Source organism: Lithobates pipiens, unplaced genomic scaffold, assembly GCF_037356315.1.
Source record: "Lithobates pipiens isolate NorthernLeopardFrog02 unplaced genomic scaffold, aLitPip1_a1.2 Scaffold_8, whole genome shotgun sequence".
NCBI lineage: Eukaryota > Metazoa > Chordata > Amphibia > Anura > Ranidae > Lithobates > Lithobates pipiens.
The window spans coordinates 596,443,842-596,459,543 of record NW_027507903.1 but is presented as its reverse complement, the minus strand read 5'-3'; the positions used below and the strand labels follow the sequence as shown (position 1 = coordinate 596,459,543).

Sequence of the window (15,702 nt, the reverse complement as noted above, 5' to 3'; positions counted from 1 at the left end):
GCCGGTGCGCTCGCGTGCTGGTTGGGACCCCCATAAGTCCGGTTGCGGGTCCCGCAGACTCGATCACCACGGGCTTACCCGCGATCGTCTCACGGGGCAGCTGAACGAGGAAATGCCGTTGTAAACAGCATCTCCCCGTTCTGCCTAGCAACTAGTGATGCTGATCTCTGCTCCATGTGATTGGAGCAGCGATCAGTGTTCACTAAATTAAAGCCCAGCCCCCAACAGTTAGTAACACACCCCTAGGAACACTTAACCCCTACACTGCCACCCACTGGTTAACCCCTTCACTGCCAGTGTCATTTACACAGGAATCACTGCATTTATATAGCAGTGATTGCTGTATAAATGACAATGGTCCCAAAAATGTGTCAAAAATGTTCGATGTGTCCGCCATAATGCCGCAGTCACAATAAAAATCGCTGATCGCCACCATTACTAGTAAAAAAAAAAAATATTAATAAAAATGCCATAAAACGACTACTAAACACTATAACTTTTGCGCAAACCAATCAATAATCACTTATTGCATTTTTTTTTTTTACCAAAAATATGTAGAAGAATACGTATCGACCTAAACTGAGGGAAAAAATGTTTTTTTTATATTTTTTGGGGGGGGGATATTTATTATAACAAAAGGTAAAAAATAATGATTTTTTTTCAAAATTGTCGCTCTATTTTTGTTTATAGCGCAAAAAATAAAAACTGCAGGGGTGATCAAATACCACCAAAAGAAAGCTCTATTTGTGGGAAAAAAAGGACGTCAATTTTGCTTGGGAGCCACGTCGCATGACCACGCAATTGTCAGTTAAAGCAACGCAGTGCCGAATCACAAAAGTGGTCTGGTCTTCGACCAGCAAAATGGTCCGGGGCTGAAGTGGTTAAGCCCATGTTCTGCCTGCAAATCGGCGCTGAAAATCCCCACTGTCTATCACAGACAGTCATCAGCCAGCCAGCATGAGCAGTACGCACACGCAGTGCCAGTGCTTCTTTTTATTTGATCAAGTAGTGGGATGCGGGTGGGCATGGCCTTGAGCTCCACTGATACTCTGGCCCCACCCCTTGCTATGCTGCCTGCACGCAAGCGTGATTGGACTCGGAGTAACAGAGGCCTTGGTAGGAGGAGTCTGATCGTAGCATGGTGGAGTGGGGGCAAGTCAAACTAGCAGCAGCAGTGTGGAGGTATTGATCAGATTCGGAGCTGAGCTGGCCAGGAGGAAAAGGTAGGTCTTCTTTGTCCTCCCCTGGCTTCCGCACCCCATATGTAGAACTGGAAAAGTAGAAAGATTTAAAATTTAATGGGCACACTGGCTGCATTTGATGGCAGTGTAGCAGCATTTGATGGGCACAGTGGCAGCGTTTAATGGGCACAATGGCAGCATTTGATGGCACAGTGGCAGCTTTTGATGGAACAGTGGCAGCGTTAGAGGGCACAGTGGCAGCGTTTAATTGGCACAGTGGCAGCATTTGGTACAGTGACAGCATTTGAGGGCACAGTGGTAGCATTTGATGGCACAGTGGCAATGTTTGAGGGCACAATGGCAGCGTTTGATGGCACAGTGGCAGCGTTTGATGGGCAAAGTGGCAGCATTTGAGGGCACAGTGGCAGCGTTTGATGGGCACAGTGGCAGCGTTTTGGCACAGAGGCAGCGTTTGATGATTTATGATCATCTTTGGGCCAAGACTGAACAGTTTAGCTTTACTTGCCATAGAGTCAGAACTATTAAATACTTTGTCCTACGAAGATATTATCGATGAGTTTGCCAAAAGAAAAGTTAGAACTAAAAAATTGTAGGGAGTTTCTTACTGCTATAATCTATTAAAGGCATTTTCTGCATTACAGAGTATTTTCAGTCTGTACAATTAAAGGCAGTTATTTTCAGTGTTCTCGTGTGTGGAGATATGTTTTTAATTGATCTATTGTAGCAGTCATCGATAAAGGATGAGAATGGTGGTGGTGGTGTGTGTGTGTGTGTGTGTGTGTGGGGGGGGGGGGCATTGAAGGACCCGGCCTTGGGGCGGCAAAGGGAGTAAATCTGGGCCTGTGTACGTGCATTAGTCGGAGTGACTTTTTTTTTACATCAATGAGAGAAAAAAAATAAGACAACCATAATTATGGCAACAGACTGGTGCTACTTATCTAAATGTGTATATTTCAGGAAGTGACTGGGTGGAAGCTGAACTGGACAACATTTATATTGTTAAGTCTGCATACAAAATCCTCCTAACCAGGACATCCAAATACTTCAAACCTGGAATGCCCTTCGATCTAATGGTTCGTATTCAACATGAACAGATATTAATTTATGAAACAAATAATTTGTATCATATTTGTTTGCTTGCTTAGAAATGTAACAGAGGTTCATGAGCAGTGACAGACATGGTTGGATCCAAGGCTATGAAAGTAAGACAAAAAAGAGGGTTGGGAGGTCATGGAGGACATTACAAGAAGGCATGAAAAATACAATAAAATTATATAATAAAACATTAGTTTTTAGGGCCATTAGGCAGTGGATGTATATAGATTATGTTTGGAGAATAGGGATTTTGTTTAATATCACTTTACCTGAACCTCTTCTTTGCATATGCAGGTCAAAGCAAAGGAGTTTCCTAACTTCCCACCTACCCAGAATAATATGTGAGGAACAGGAGCTAGTCATTTGGTCCTTCAGAATCCAGTCATAATGCCCAACTCCAGACTGGGTAGATCCCTCCAATGGAGCACGCTGCCTGCATTATTTTTTTATACTCTTGTATAATTTTTGTTCATTTTAGGATCTATTAGGTAAAGGCATAATGTGCTAGTATGTGCTGAAAATGAAGCTCTTCCAGCGCCGAGAAGTCAGCACTGCAGGGGCTCCCATCTTCAACCATCTTGTTTCCGGGTTGGCGGACTTTGGCTCTGTGACTGGGCAGAGCCGCAATGACGTAACTCCCATGCATGTGTGTGGAGCCGCTGTTCATGACAAAACAGCACTGGTGGCCGTTCTTTTAGAGCGCATGCACCAGTGATATCACTGGCTGCATATAAACAAAATATCTCCTAAACAGTGCACGTTTAGGAGATGTTTACACTACCTATAGGAAAGCATTATTTTAGGCTTACCTATAGGTAAAAGCAAAAGATGGAAGTTTACTTCCTCTTTAAGTGCACATAAATACACTTGCGTTGACATGCATTCTCAAGCTGCATTGAGTTTTAAAATATGCTTTAATACCTTTCTTTTCTATTTTTTTCAACTTCACTAAGCTTTATTCCTAAAAAGTGTTCTTTAAAAGTGTTTAAGTCCTTGTTTACATGTTTGCTTTGCTTCTAGAAGAGCGATTCACATGGCGATCTAGATAGCGCATTTGAAAGGTGGTGAGGAGGCATTGTATCATTGTATGACAGCTGCTGGCACTTTCATCTTCACCCAGTCTTCCTTCCAGGTTTGGTTAATCCAGGCATCTGATTAGCCGAACCGCAATGATGTCACTTCATGCGAGAATGACATTCCTTCAGAGCGCATTGTGACGGCGACGTCACCAATTGCTGCTCGCAAGAATATCTCCTAAACGGTGCACGTTTAGGTGATATTCATTTTATCTACAGGTAAGCTTTATTATAAGTTTACCTGTAGGTAAAAAGAAAATTGCAGCGTTTACTACCACTTAAAAAAGAAGGTGGAAATTAGCCCTTTTTGGGGCTTGGGCTGCTACCTATGGGTGCAACCTTAAGTTAGTTTCCGCATGTATTTGTAAAGGTAGGTACCAAAAGCATCCAATATATAGTAAATATGAGTTGGAAGGTGAGTTTTTAATTGTTTATTGAGAGTAGGAACAAGTAATCAAGCCAACACGTTTTGCAGGAACAAAGACTCCCCCTTCCTCAGCGTTGCTGCAGCATACAGAGGTAGCATAGTATAAACACAACTAACCTCCATCCATTTGATCTTTGAATTACAGACACACCTGTTTTGGATGTTTCCCTCTTTATTATTAGTGTCAGAGGACCGAAACTCGCACATCTAATACTAATGCTAATGCTACAGCTAATGTTCATTCTTGTGCCACTAATGCTAATTCCCGTGCAGCTAATGCCCAGATAGCAAGGATAACCTGCCACAAACTTGTGGCAGTGTTGCATTGTATGTCTTCTTGACTTGCTGCAAATTTTCACTGGTAAATTGTACACATGTAGGGCATTTGAAGCACAAGTTCTAGTTGGTACTTTTCCAATTTGTAGGAAATTTGCGTGGCAGGTCTGAAACACGAGAAAAGTTGCAGTGGTGAGTCTACAGCAAGAGCTCTATAAGTCACAGTGACCCCCTGTGGTGGGATGACTATTGCACAACAAAACTTGCAGCACAATTGCTTGCTATCTGGGTGCTTGTAGACATGTACTAGCAAGCAGACAAGCTTTGGCTAATATCCAGAGTGCACTGACACATAGATGTATTTCTGTGTGCCAGCGTGCATTGGCGCAGACTTCCATGCTCTTAGGCGCCAAGTTGCCTGTTTAAAGGAAACCCTGGTGTGTGCTAAATGCTATGTTCTTCAGATTTCCTGTGACCTGTGTTCCTGCTTTTGCTGACTGATCTTCCATTGCTGACCCAGCTCATTCCTAACCTTGCTTTGACTATTCTCTACCTCCTTCCCTGGTACTGACCTCGGCCTGCTCCTGGACCTTGCTCTGCCTGCTTCTCTGGTACTGATCTCGGCCTGCTTCTGACCTTGCTCTTCCTGCTTACCTGGTACTGACCTCAGCCTGCTACTGACCTTGCTCTGCCTGCTTCCTGTCCACACTGCTGCCTCACTGCATATGACTCTAGCCTGCCTTGACTACGTCTCTGTCCTACGAAATTACTTGCTATCAAGCAACTAGCACCCATGCTTCTTTGAGCCTTGTACCTCTGTCACCACATTCAGGGGTACTCGGACCAGACCTACAAGGCAAACCCTCTTGTCAACTTGGCCTCCAACCAAGTTATGTAGCAATTAGTATGCAGCAAAAGCCCTGACAAAGGGGGAAACTTTGTTCACCCGAAACACATTGATTTGGTTACTTGTTGCTACTCTCAATAAAGGTTTACAAACGCATCTTCCAAAGCACATTCACTGGATATCATTCGCTCGATTCTACCTACCTTTACATAGAAAAGGGATTGTGGAGTAGCAATATAATGAAAACAACATTTTGACAGGGATAGCAATGTGTTGATGTGAAGACCAGTGGGTTGCTAGAAATATATATTATTTGCATAGAAGTGATTCCAGCTTTGTAGCTTTCATCCATCCAGATATTGAAGGCATAGCTTGAGCATCTATAAAAAAGGGCTTGAAGATCAACAATGTAAAACAAACCAAATTATGACAGATTTGACAATTTGTTGACGTGAAGACAAGTTGGTCTGAATCCTCCCATCCTTTTTTTTCCTCTCTGGACATTTGAGGTAAAGGTTAATGCACCAGGAATGCGTTTTTCTTCTCTTTTAGGTGTTGGTTGCAAACCCAGATGGCTCACCAGCAAATAGAATTCCAGTAGTGGCCAACCCAGGAAGAGTCCCAGGTGTTACTGGGGAAGATGGAACAGCTAAGTTGGCAGTAAACACCCCTTCAACTAAAAAGCCTTTGGAAATATCGGTAAGTTTTGGAGGAAAACTGCCCTTAGGGAAGTACACGGGTTGCCGTTGTCAACAACTGGTATATTAATCAGTACACCCATTCATATGAATAGATTGTTTGAATAGTTTTGTTTTCTTCCACACATATATATATATATATATATATATATATATATATATATATATATATATATATATATATAATTTTGTGCTTTATTGAACTGCATCAGGTTTCTGTAGAATGCTGACATCCTGTGATGGTTTTAGGTCACTACAATTAGTTTACTTATGTGATTTGGTATCTCCCTCTGTCCTCCCCTTTTGTTTAATGTTAGTAAGTTCAACCCTAATGTAACCCGTTTATTATATTTAAGATGAAATATCTCAAAGATATGATTTGGGTTAAATGGGAGTTCTTTGACCAAGAGTGAAAGCTTTAACACAATAACAACATTTATTAATGAGTAGTTGAAAGTCTATCTAATACACAACCATCTATAGTCTATAGTCTACACCAAGGAAGAAAATATTAGGTTAAAATAAAAGAATACAGAGTATATTCATCAAAATACAAACAGCAAACATATGACAAGCAGGTATACATAAGTGCTGGGAGCTGACCTGATATTTTCCGGTAGTAATGTCTTTAGGCCCACGTCAGACTCATGACTCCTCTCCTCTATTCTGATATCATACTAATAGAGGCCCATCTCACATTGACTTGAACCCGGCCCCCCGATTGGTGATTCTGTTACCCCTCTCCTCCCTCCTGGCGTACCTCCTCCAAGATTGGACAGTCACCCCTTCCCCTTAATTTAGCATAGCTGAGCCCCTCACTAGCACCTCCTCTCTTGGGGAGATAATTAGTTTGAAGAGAAATTAATCATCACCTTCTCTTGAATGGGGCACTTAACTATGCATGGTCATAACCGGGGCAAATTGTCCATTCCAGAACAGATGAAAGAAATATTCTCAGCATATCAAACACCCTTTGAAGTGAATAAAGGGTTGGTTAACACAGGGGACTAAAAGGCCTTTACCTAGCTAATGAATTTGGCCCCGTCAAGTCTCCACTACAGTATTCAACTCAGATGGTATCTCTTCCTTGCATTTGAATTTACGACAAATAAATAGCAGAGCATCTCCCATAACTCACACACACCTAACATTCCTGCAAGTCAAAAAGAACTGTTGAATGAATTAGATTCTCAAGCCCAAAGCCTGTCATATATCTACATCTAGATAGGTTAACCCTTTACCCACATCAATATTTCATAGACACTAATCTTATTTCTTATTCTAAACTATATATACATATATATTTACAAATATTCCCGGTTGCTAATGGTGATTACTCATAATAAACTCCTCATAAGGCATCACTAATGTGACCCTCTATGCTTCTTCCATATTCCTTCAGTCAGTGTTAGCTCTTTGCAAAGACAGGGCTTAGAAAAGTCATTGTCTTACTCTTCAACAGGCATGTACTGGCCATCGGGACTACCTGGAGATTCCCGGTAGGCTGATGGCTCAGTGGGCCGGTTTCAGTGACAGCCTGCCAAATTAATGGCTGCGCTACTCGCGCAGCCATTAATTTGAGGACCACTGTACTTCCGAGCGCAGCGCGGCGCACTTCGGCTCTTTCTGCCCCCACTCGACGCTTTCAGAACACTGGCACTTCACACATCTTCAGCCACCTCCGGCCCACAGTCGTCCTTTTCCGTCACCGCTCGGCTTCCCCCCCCCTCCTCCTCTCCGACAGCACTTCAGCAAGCAAAACTCGGCTATCTCCAGCGCCCCCCGCCGTAACATACGCTGTGAGTTTAAATGAGTCGGGGGCCGCCGTGTGATGTCCTGAGAGCAGCCGACAGGCAGAGAAGTCCCCGGCAGACGAGGGAGGCCAGAGGATGGCGGTGCTGCAGGAACCCGTCCAGGTAACCTGCCGGCCCAGCAACAGCCATTGAATACTGTATATAGCACATGGCTCTATATATATATTGTATATATATATTGTATATATATATATATATATATATATATATATATATATATATATATATATATATATATATTGTATATAGCTGTGTATATAGCTGTATATAGAATATGGCTAATATATATATATATATATATATATATATATATATATATATATATATATATATATATATATATATATATATATATATATATATATATATCTATATCTATATATATATATATATATATATATCTATATATATATATATATATATATATATATAAAGCAAAGGATGTGGTACTAAATAAAATAACATAAAAAAATCCATTTGGTGAAAATAATGATTAAAATAATATGCAAAATCCAACATAGCTAAAAGTTCACCAAAACTGTCAATTAATATTAAAATGTGCATGAAAATATTTTCAGCAAAAAATTCATATATAAACCATGCTTATAATTAAAAACCCCCCTTTTTTTTGCACTCTTTTTGCACTTTAATACCAAGGACATAGTTTGGATAAAATGGTTTTAATTATAAGCATGGTTTATATATGATTTTTTTGCTGAATTTTTTTTTATGCACATTTCAATATTAATTGACACTTTTGATGTACTTTTAGCTATGTTGGATTTTTCGTATTATTTGAATCATTATTTGCACCAAATGGATTTTTGATGTTATTTTGGTTAGCGTCACATCCTTTACTATATATTCAATTTATCTGTGGGTTTGTGTTAAAGTGGTTGTAAACCCTTACAAACCACTTTGACCTACAGGTAAGCCTAGATTAAGGCTTACCTGTAGGTCCAAGCAATATCTCCTAAACCTATATGGTTTGGAGATATTTGCCCGAAAACGGGCACCGCTGTCTACGGCGCATGCGGCGTAGACAGCGGCGCGCAGGCGGACTGAGCGCTGCATTCTCAGCGACGGAGCTGCCGCGCGTGTCGGCTCCCGTGCGCATGCGCGGTAGTGACGTCATAGCGGCTTCGCCGAATGACAGCGGCGGAGCTGCGAGACCCCACCAACAAGATGGATGCGGCGGACTACAGGGGACAGCGTGACAGGTAAGTGACACATAATGGGCTACTATGCGATGCATAGTAGTCCATTATGCTTTGCCTTTGCAGGGAATGAAAGAGGAAGTAAACTCATCAGGGTTTACTTCCTCTTTAACCTGTTTGATGTTGGCAGCTTCTCACTACTGCGGTTGATCAAAAATAGGTGTGCGCATTAGCTGTTTATTTTAAAATATATAATGCAGAGCCAGGCTTTGTGCAGGTGACAGGGGGACACCAGGGGGTAGAGGGGGGCTGGAAAATAAAAGATCACCAGGGGGCCCATGGAATGAAGAGGCTTTTTTGGGAAGAAGGGGTCCTAAGGAATAAAGATTTGAGATGTAGAGGCCCTATCAGAAGGACCCTATGGAATGAAGGGGGCCCCCAATGGGAAGAAGGACCCTACGGAATGTAGGGGGTTGTATGGCATGTAGGGGGTCTAGAAGAAGGACCCCATAGAATAAAGAGGGCCCCAATGGCAAGAAGGACCCTATGGAATTTAGGGGGTTGTATGGTATGTACGGGGCCTAAAAGAAGGACCCTATAGAATGAAGGGGGCCCAGTGGGAAAAATTGGTGTTATGGTTTCTGCATCAGTCTTGATGACATCAGAAGACCTTGGAGCATGGGGGTAGAAGACTCTGAGGTCCAGTCTAACAGGATGGAGGATCAAGTAAGCAAATCTTCCTTTTTCATGCTGCCTGGACCTAAACAAGCCCGATTTTATTGTCACATGACAAACTTACCTTTGAAGCAAAGCCCTCCAGCAGTGTACTGTCGGCTTCTGAATTTGCATACACCTGCTATGTGTCTAGCCGGGCCGTGCGCCCGTACAAGTGTGCAGCATACTGTTTTTGTGCGTGTTTGCAAAATTGGAGTGGGCCGGTCTGGATGAAGTCCAGGGCCAAATTTTTGTCTCAGTCCAGCCCTGCTCTTCAATAGACTGGAAAAAAAAACATACTATAAACTGCAAGAATATGAATTGCATTGGATTCAACTTCTGTGTTATATTGAAGAGTTGCGCTGCCTTTGGTTGGTGCCAATTCAGCAGTTATGTCAATACATAAGGGCTCATTCAGACTGGTGCTGATTTCTTCTTCCTCCTCGGAGCTGCATGCTGGCAGCCTATAGAACTGGATGCAAATGCAGCGGCTGAACAGGCACAGTCGCATGTCAAAATCTGACATGCATACAGGGGCGGGTGCACGGATCTGAAGACAAAGAGTGTGCTGTACATTTATAGCCAACAACAGAATAAATAAACAGGAGGTGCTATATATTGTATAACAGCCCATAATAAAGTGATAGAGTATGACATACAATACAACAGGCGAATATAAAGACAAATTAAAGGAAGAAAAATTAACTCCCCTAACCTGAAGATTGGGGTGCTCTTTTTCAAGTTGGAGCTACTCCCAGCCAGGCGCCATGGCTTTTTGTGAAAATTCTGGTTGGCTGGGTTGGACCGGGCAAGCTTGCAGCTGTGAAGTCAAAAAATTTGATCTGCATAGTCATTCTTGATCACTGGCTCACAAAGGGAGTTAAGGGGGAATTATTCCCCATCAGCATGCTGAACACTGGGACCCTTATTCTTGTCTAGCTGCACCCCCTAATGAGTCAGACCATTGGCTCTGCAATCAGCAAAGCCTGCATTCACGATTGATTTGACAGCTCTAGCTCTGACTCAACTTGGAGTGTGGCGGGCCTGTGTAGAGAGGCCGCTGCTTTAACACAGAGAGCAAGGTTTCCTCTCTGCAGCTTGCTGGTAGTGGACAGGGTTTTCTATTTAGGCTGTGGCTGCCTGCACTCGTTTTTGTTTTGATGCTGAAACATTTTGCCTTGCTCTAACAGCATAAGGCAGTGCTAATGCATAGCTGCCAACTTTCCCTGATTTCGAGGGACTGTCCCTGATTTGGAACAATGTCCCTCTGTCCCTCTTTCTCCCTCGTTTGTCCCTCATTTTGGTCTGATCTATATAGTTGTATATAAAATGCACTTATCTTTCAAAAAGTGTTTCCCAGTGCTAAACCTTTCATACGAATTCTAAATTGCTGCATTTGTAAATTGTAAAAGCCAATATAAAGGTAGTAGTGGTAAAAAAAAGCCCTTGTGGATTTAATTAACCTTTTTTTTCTCACATCGCCTTTCAGGACAACCTTGGAGAGAGCGCAGCTCCGCCTCTTTTCCAGGAAACACATGCCACCTTTAAATCCCTTCTTTTCCACCATGGCTTCAGTTATTGTGTTTCCTCCGCCTTGGTGGAAGTACATGCTGGAACCAGGGGGGCTGCTCTCCCTCCAGGGTGGAGGGGAAAGAGCTTACCTCATAGCGTTTTTTTCTGCCTGGAGTGCAGAGACCATCCCAGCACCCTCTCGGTATGAGCGGGGGGTGTTCCGTAGTTTCCGGTCTCTCCCAGCTCATTGGAGCAGTGGCCAGCAAGAGGTCATGGCATCTCTGTTGACCAGAGCCTGCAGTATGGCTCAGGTAGCTGAACGGATCTCCGCCGTTATTCGGCAGCATTCTCCGCATTGTGCGGTTCCGGGTCCTGGCAGGCGGGTGATGTTACGGCCAGTGACGGGGTTTCCTGTGTGGGTGTGGCGGCAAGTGCTCCCGGTTGCCTGGAACACAGAGGCTAGGGGGCGGGTCAACCGATCGGTGCTTCCGTTTCCGGCCAGCGTGGATGATGCTAGAGCCAGGAACTGAGAAATATTCTGAGATATATTAAATAAACAGAGAAATAATCTCCCCCCCCCCCCCCCACTGCACTCTCTGTAAAATGGACGAGCGACCGTCAGCAATGGTGGAAACAGGCACCAGTCAGGCCCAGGTAAGAGGGGTACAGCGGTGCCTTCTATTCTTCTCCTTATGGGCTGTAATGGTTTGTTCTTTTGTCATGTTCCTCCCTACAGGGAGCCTGTTACTGCAGGGTCAGAGGTTACTTTTCTCGGACCCTGTAGGCTGATGGTGGAAGTTGCTAGATTTTGGTTACACTGAGGAGCATATCTCTCTTTTTTCTCTTGGTGTTGGTCTGAGATTTGAGCCACTAAAAGACAAAAAATGTGTTAAGCATTAGTGAGACGCCACTGTTCTCATTTCAGGAAAAAGTGCTAGTGAAGGTGAAACATTCGAACCCACCAAGTCAGAGGAAATGCCCTTCAAGCAAAAACCCCTTAGAGACTCTTGGCAAAAGGCTCTATGCAGGTCCTGCATTAAGGATCTCGTTGAAGAGGAAACATCTCAGCAATAAAGAGACTTGTTTTCCTCTGCACATGAACTCACAAGTTCATTAAGTTCAGTCAATACACTGCTGGTCCAGAGTCCAGCAAGCCAAACTGAAACTCAGCAACCACCATCTAGTCCCAGGGCATCTACCTCTAGGCCTGTGGAAGTTGTAGATTCAGAGGATGGGGGGGGCAAGTAAGAATGAGGTGGAAGAGGAAGGCGACAGCCAAAGTTCCAAGTACAAGCTGTCTTTAGAAGACGTGGACGACCTTTTAAAAGCAATTTACATGAATCTCGACATTCAAGAAGATAAAGTGCAATTGTCTGTCCACGATAGAATGTATCAGGGTCTAGATGACACCAAACACAGGGTGTTACCAGTCCATAGAGTTTTATCAGATACGATCAAGTAGGAATGGAAGTATCCTGAAAGGGGCCCTTTCCTTTCCAAAACCCATAAGAGATGGTTCCCCTTTGAAGACAAAGAGTCTGAAGTGTGGAATAAAAAGCCGTGAGTGGATGCTGCTTTTTCACAAGTGTCCCGTCGCACGGACCTGGTCTTTGAGGACATGGGAGTGCTCAAGGACACAATAGATAAAGGGGCAGATTCCCTCTTAAAAAAGGCATGGGATTCTGCATCAGCCAGCCTCAAACCAGCTATGGCTTCCACGGTAGTGGCAAGAAATCTAGAATGCTGGGTTGAAAAGCTGAAGAGTCATGTTGAGGCAGGGACATCAAAAAAAGATCTTTTAGAGTCCTTTCCGTTAATCCTGAAAACAGTGAAATACATGACTAACGCTTCGGCTGAATCAATTAGGATGGCAGCCAGGTCATCAGGCCTGGTGAATTCAGTCAGATGGGCTGTTTGGCTAAAAACTTGGTCAGGCGACACAGCCTCCATGATTAAATTGTGTGGCCTACCCTTCTCAGAGGATCTTCTTTTCGGGCCAGATCTGGAAAAAATCTTGGATAGGACAGCTGACAAGAAGAAGGCTTTCCCCACCATATAGAAGCAAACAGCTAAAAATAATTTTTGTGCTGTTCAACAGCCCCGTAAAGGTAGGGAAGATAACAAGAACAGTTGGGCCCCCAAAAAGGGTAAGGGTAGAGGAGGAGTTCTTTTCAGATCTCCCCCAGACCAGCCACCCAAAAGCAAGTGATAGTCTTGTTCCAGTAGGGGGAAGATTGTCTGCCTTCCTCATACAATGGAACAGAACATCTCAGAGCCTGTTTGTAAGAAAGGGTATCGCTCAGGGATACAGTCTGGAGTTCCCAGAGCCTCCTCCAAGCAGGTTTTACATTACAGCCCTTCCAAGAGACCAAGACAAAGCTTCAGCAATGATGAGCCTATTACAGGATCTGATCCAGCAGGAAGTTATCGTCCAGGTCCCGAAACATCAGGAGGGCTGAGGCTTTTATTACCACATCTTTCTGGTAAAAAAGCCTTCTGGGAATTATCAATTGATCCTGAATCTAAAAATCTTAAACAGATCAATTCGTTACAAACATTTCCGCATGGACACAATGCATTTAATAACAAAACTGTTGACTCCAGACTGCTTCATGGCATCCCTAGACCTGAGGGATGCCTACTTACACATTCCGATTGCCCAGGTTTCCCAACGTTTCCTCTGATTAGCTGTCAACCTGGGGTCATCGGTTTTCGCATCTTCAGTTCAAAGCTCTGCCTTTCGGACTCTCATCTTCACCTAGGATTTTCACAAAAATAATGGCGGAAGCCCTGGAGCCTCTAAAGTTAAGAGGAATATCAGTCATTCCATATCTGGACGACCTGTTATTCTTTGCGGACTCCGGGGAGCAGGTAGTGACAAATCTTCAGATATCACAGATACACCACAGGGACCTAGGGTGCGTCCTCAACCTGGAGAAGTCAAATCTAGAACCAAGTCAAGAAATGTTATTCCTGGGTTATACAATCAATTCAGTGCTCCAGAAAGTTTTCTTACCACAGGCGAAGTTGGAAAAGATCTTTCAGCAGTGAAACAAATTTAAAAAAAATTTCAATCTCAGTCCGATTGGCCATGGCAGTATTAGGACTTCTCGCGGCATCGATCCCAGACCACTCCAGTTGAACATCCTACAGACATGGTCACATCAGGTCTCACTGGAAAAACAGAACAGCCTTACCTCAAAGGTGAAACAAACACTTTGGTGGTGGAGGGACTGACGAAGGGTCTTTCCACTAGACAAACGTCTAACAACAGACACAAGTTCCTGGGGTTGGAGAGCCCACCTGGATGGTCTAACATCTCAGGGTGCTTGGTCCAAGACAGAAGCCCGAAGGTCGTCAAACTGACGAGAACTAAAAGCCATCTTTCTGGGTCTTCTAGCCTTTCATCCAACGGTGAAGGGATATCACGTTTAGATCCTTTCGGACAATATGACTGCTGTAGCATACGTGCTTAAGCAGGGAGGCCTCTCTGTCGGCAATTCACCTAAAGGGTTCTCAGATTCTGCTAGCAGACCTACTCAGCAGGAGGAGGATGGTGGAAGCAGAGGGGAGGCTGAATCAGGAAGTTTTTTCTGATGATCTCCATCTCGAGCATGGGGCAGCCCCAAGTAGACCTGTTCGACAGCCAATCGAATCTCAAAGGTTCAGAACTTCTTTTCTCTTCACCGAGAGTGCTATGCCTTTCCCCCTTCCCTCTGATCAACATGATCCTGGTCAAGCCCTTTTGGACAAAAAGACCCTGGTTCGCAACACTACTAAATTTGGCCACAGAACCTCCCTGGAAGCTGCCTCTCAGAGAGGACCTTCTAACACAGGGCTTGGTGTGTCGTCTGGAAGCAGACCGGTTACATCTAACTGATTGACTTCTGAGGAAGATCTCCTAAAATCTGATAAATTAGTAAAGACCCTACTTTCCAGCAGAAAGGAGGTAACTCAGGCCATATACCTGAAGGTCTGGAAGAAGTTTAATTCCTATTGTACCTCAAAAAGCTTTCAGGTAAAAAACGTTGTATCAGTCCTTGAAATTCTCCATGATGGAATGGAAAAAGGATTGGCAGCCAGCACCCTAAAAACACAGGTGGTGGCTCTTTCAGCTTATTTTGAAAAAACTCTATCCAGAGAAGCTTTAATTTCAAGACTCTTCAGGGCACTAGCACAAAATAGGCCGGTGGCCCTCAAATTTTCCCAGTTGGGACTCATTTATCGTTTTATAGGGTCTCACGGGGACACCGTTTGAACCCTTACAGAAAGCATCATTAAAAAATGTAGTTCTGAAAACAATCTTTTTAATTACTTCGCCAAGAAGAGTCAGTAAGCTTCAGGCCCTGGCAGTCACCTTTTCTTAAAGTTTTTCCAGACCGGGTAGTTTTTCAGACAGACCCAGCTTTCCTGCACAAAGTTTATTAAAACTTTCATTGCTCACAGGAAATAGTGGTGCCCACTTTCTCTTCAACTCCTGCCAATACAGAAGAAGAAGCTTTCCATACTTTGAATGTAAGGAGATGCCTACTTCAATTTTTATAAATCACAAAGGAATTTAGAAAATCAAATGCCCTATTTGTGATTTTCTCAGGCCCTCGTAAAAAGGAGAAAGCTTCCAAAAGCACACTGAGCAGATGGCTTAGATGAGCAATTGCAGAGGCCTATGGAGCTAAAGGAGAAATACCCCCCTCAGGTATTGCTGCTCATTCCACATGATCAACGGCAGTTTCCTAGGCTGAACGGGCCGGTGCTACACCTGATCAAATTTGCAAGGCGGATACTTGGTCCAACTACTCAACATTTCTCCGACATTACAGGTTGGACTTACTGTCTGCCGCAGATCAAGCCTTCGGCAGGAAGGTACTGCAGGCAGTAGTCCCA

The 15,702-nt window shown here is 43.6% G+C and overlaps 1 protein-coding gene across 1 annotated transcript in view; it reads left to right on the top strand.

The window, feature by feature from the left end:
- LOC143962295 (complement C3-like) overlaps nt 1–15,702 on the top strand; it is a 324,990-nt gene that overhangs the window by 20,459 nt on the left and 288,829 nt on the right. The window contains exons 6-7 of the mRNA XM_077471597.1: nt 2,160–2,275; nt 5,476–5,622. Coding sequence (XP_077327723.1) covers nt 2,160–2,275; nt 5,476–5,622 — 263 coding nt within the window. The remainder of the gene's footprint in view (nt 1–2,159; nt 2,276–5,475; nt 5,623–15,702) is intronic.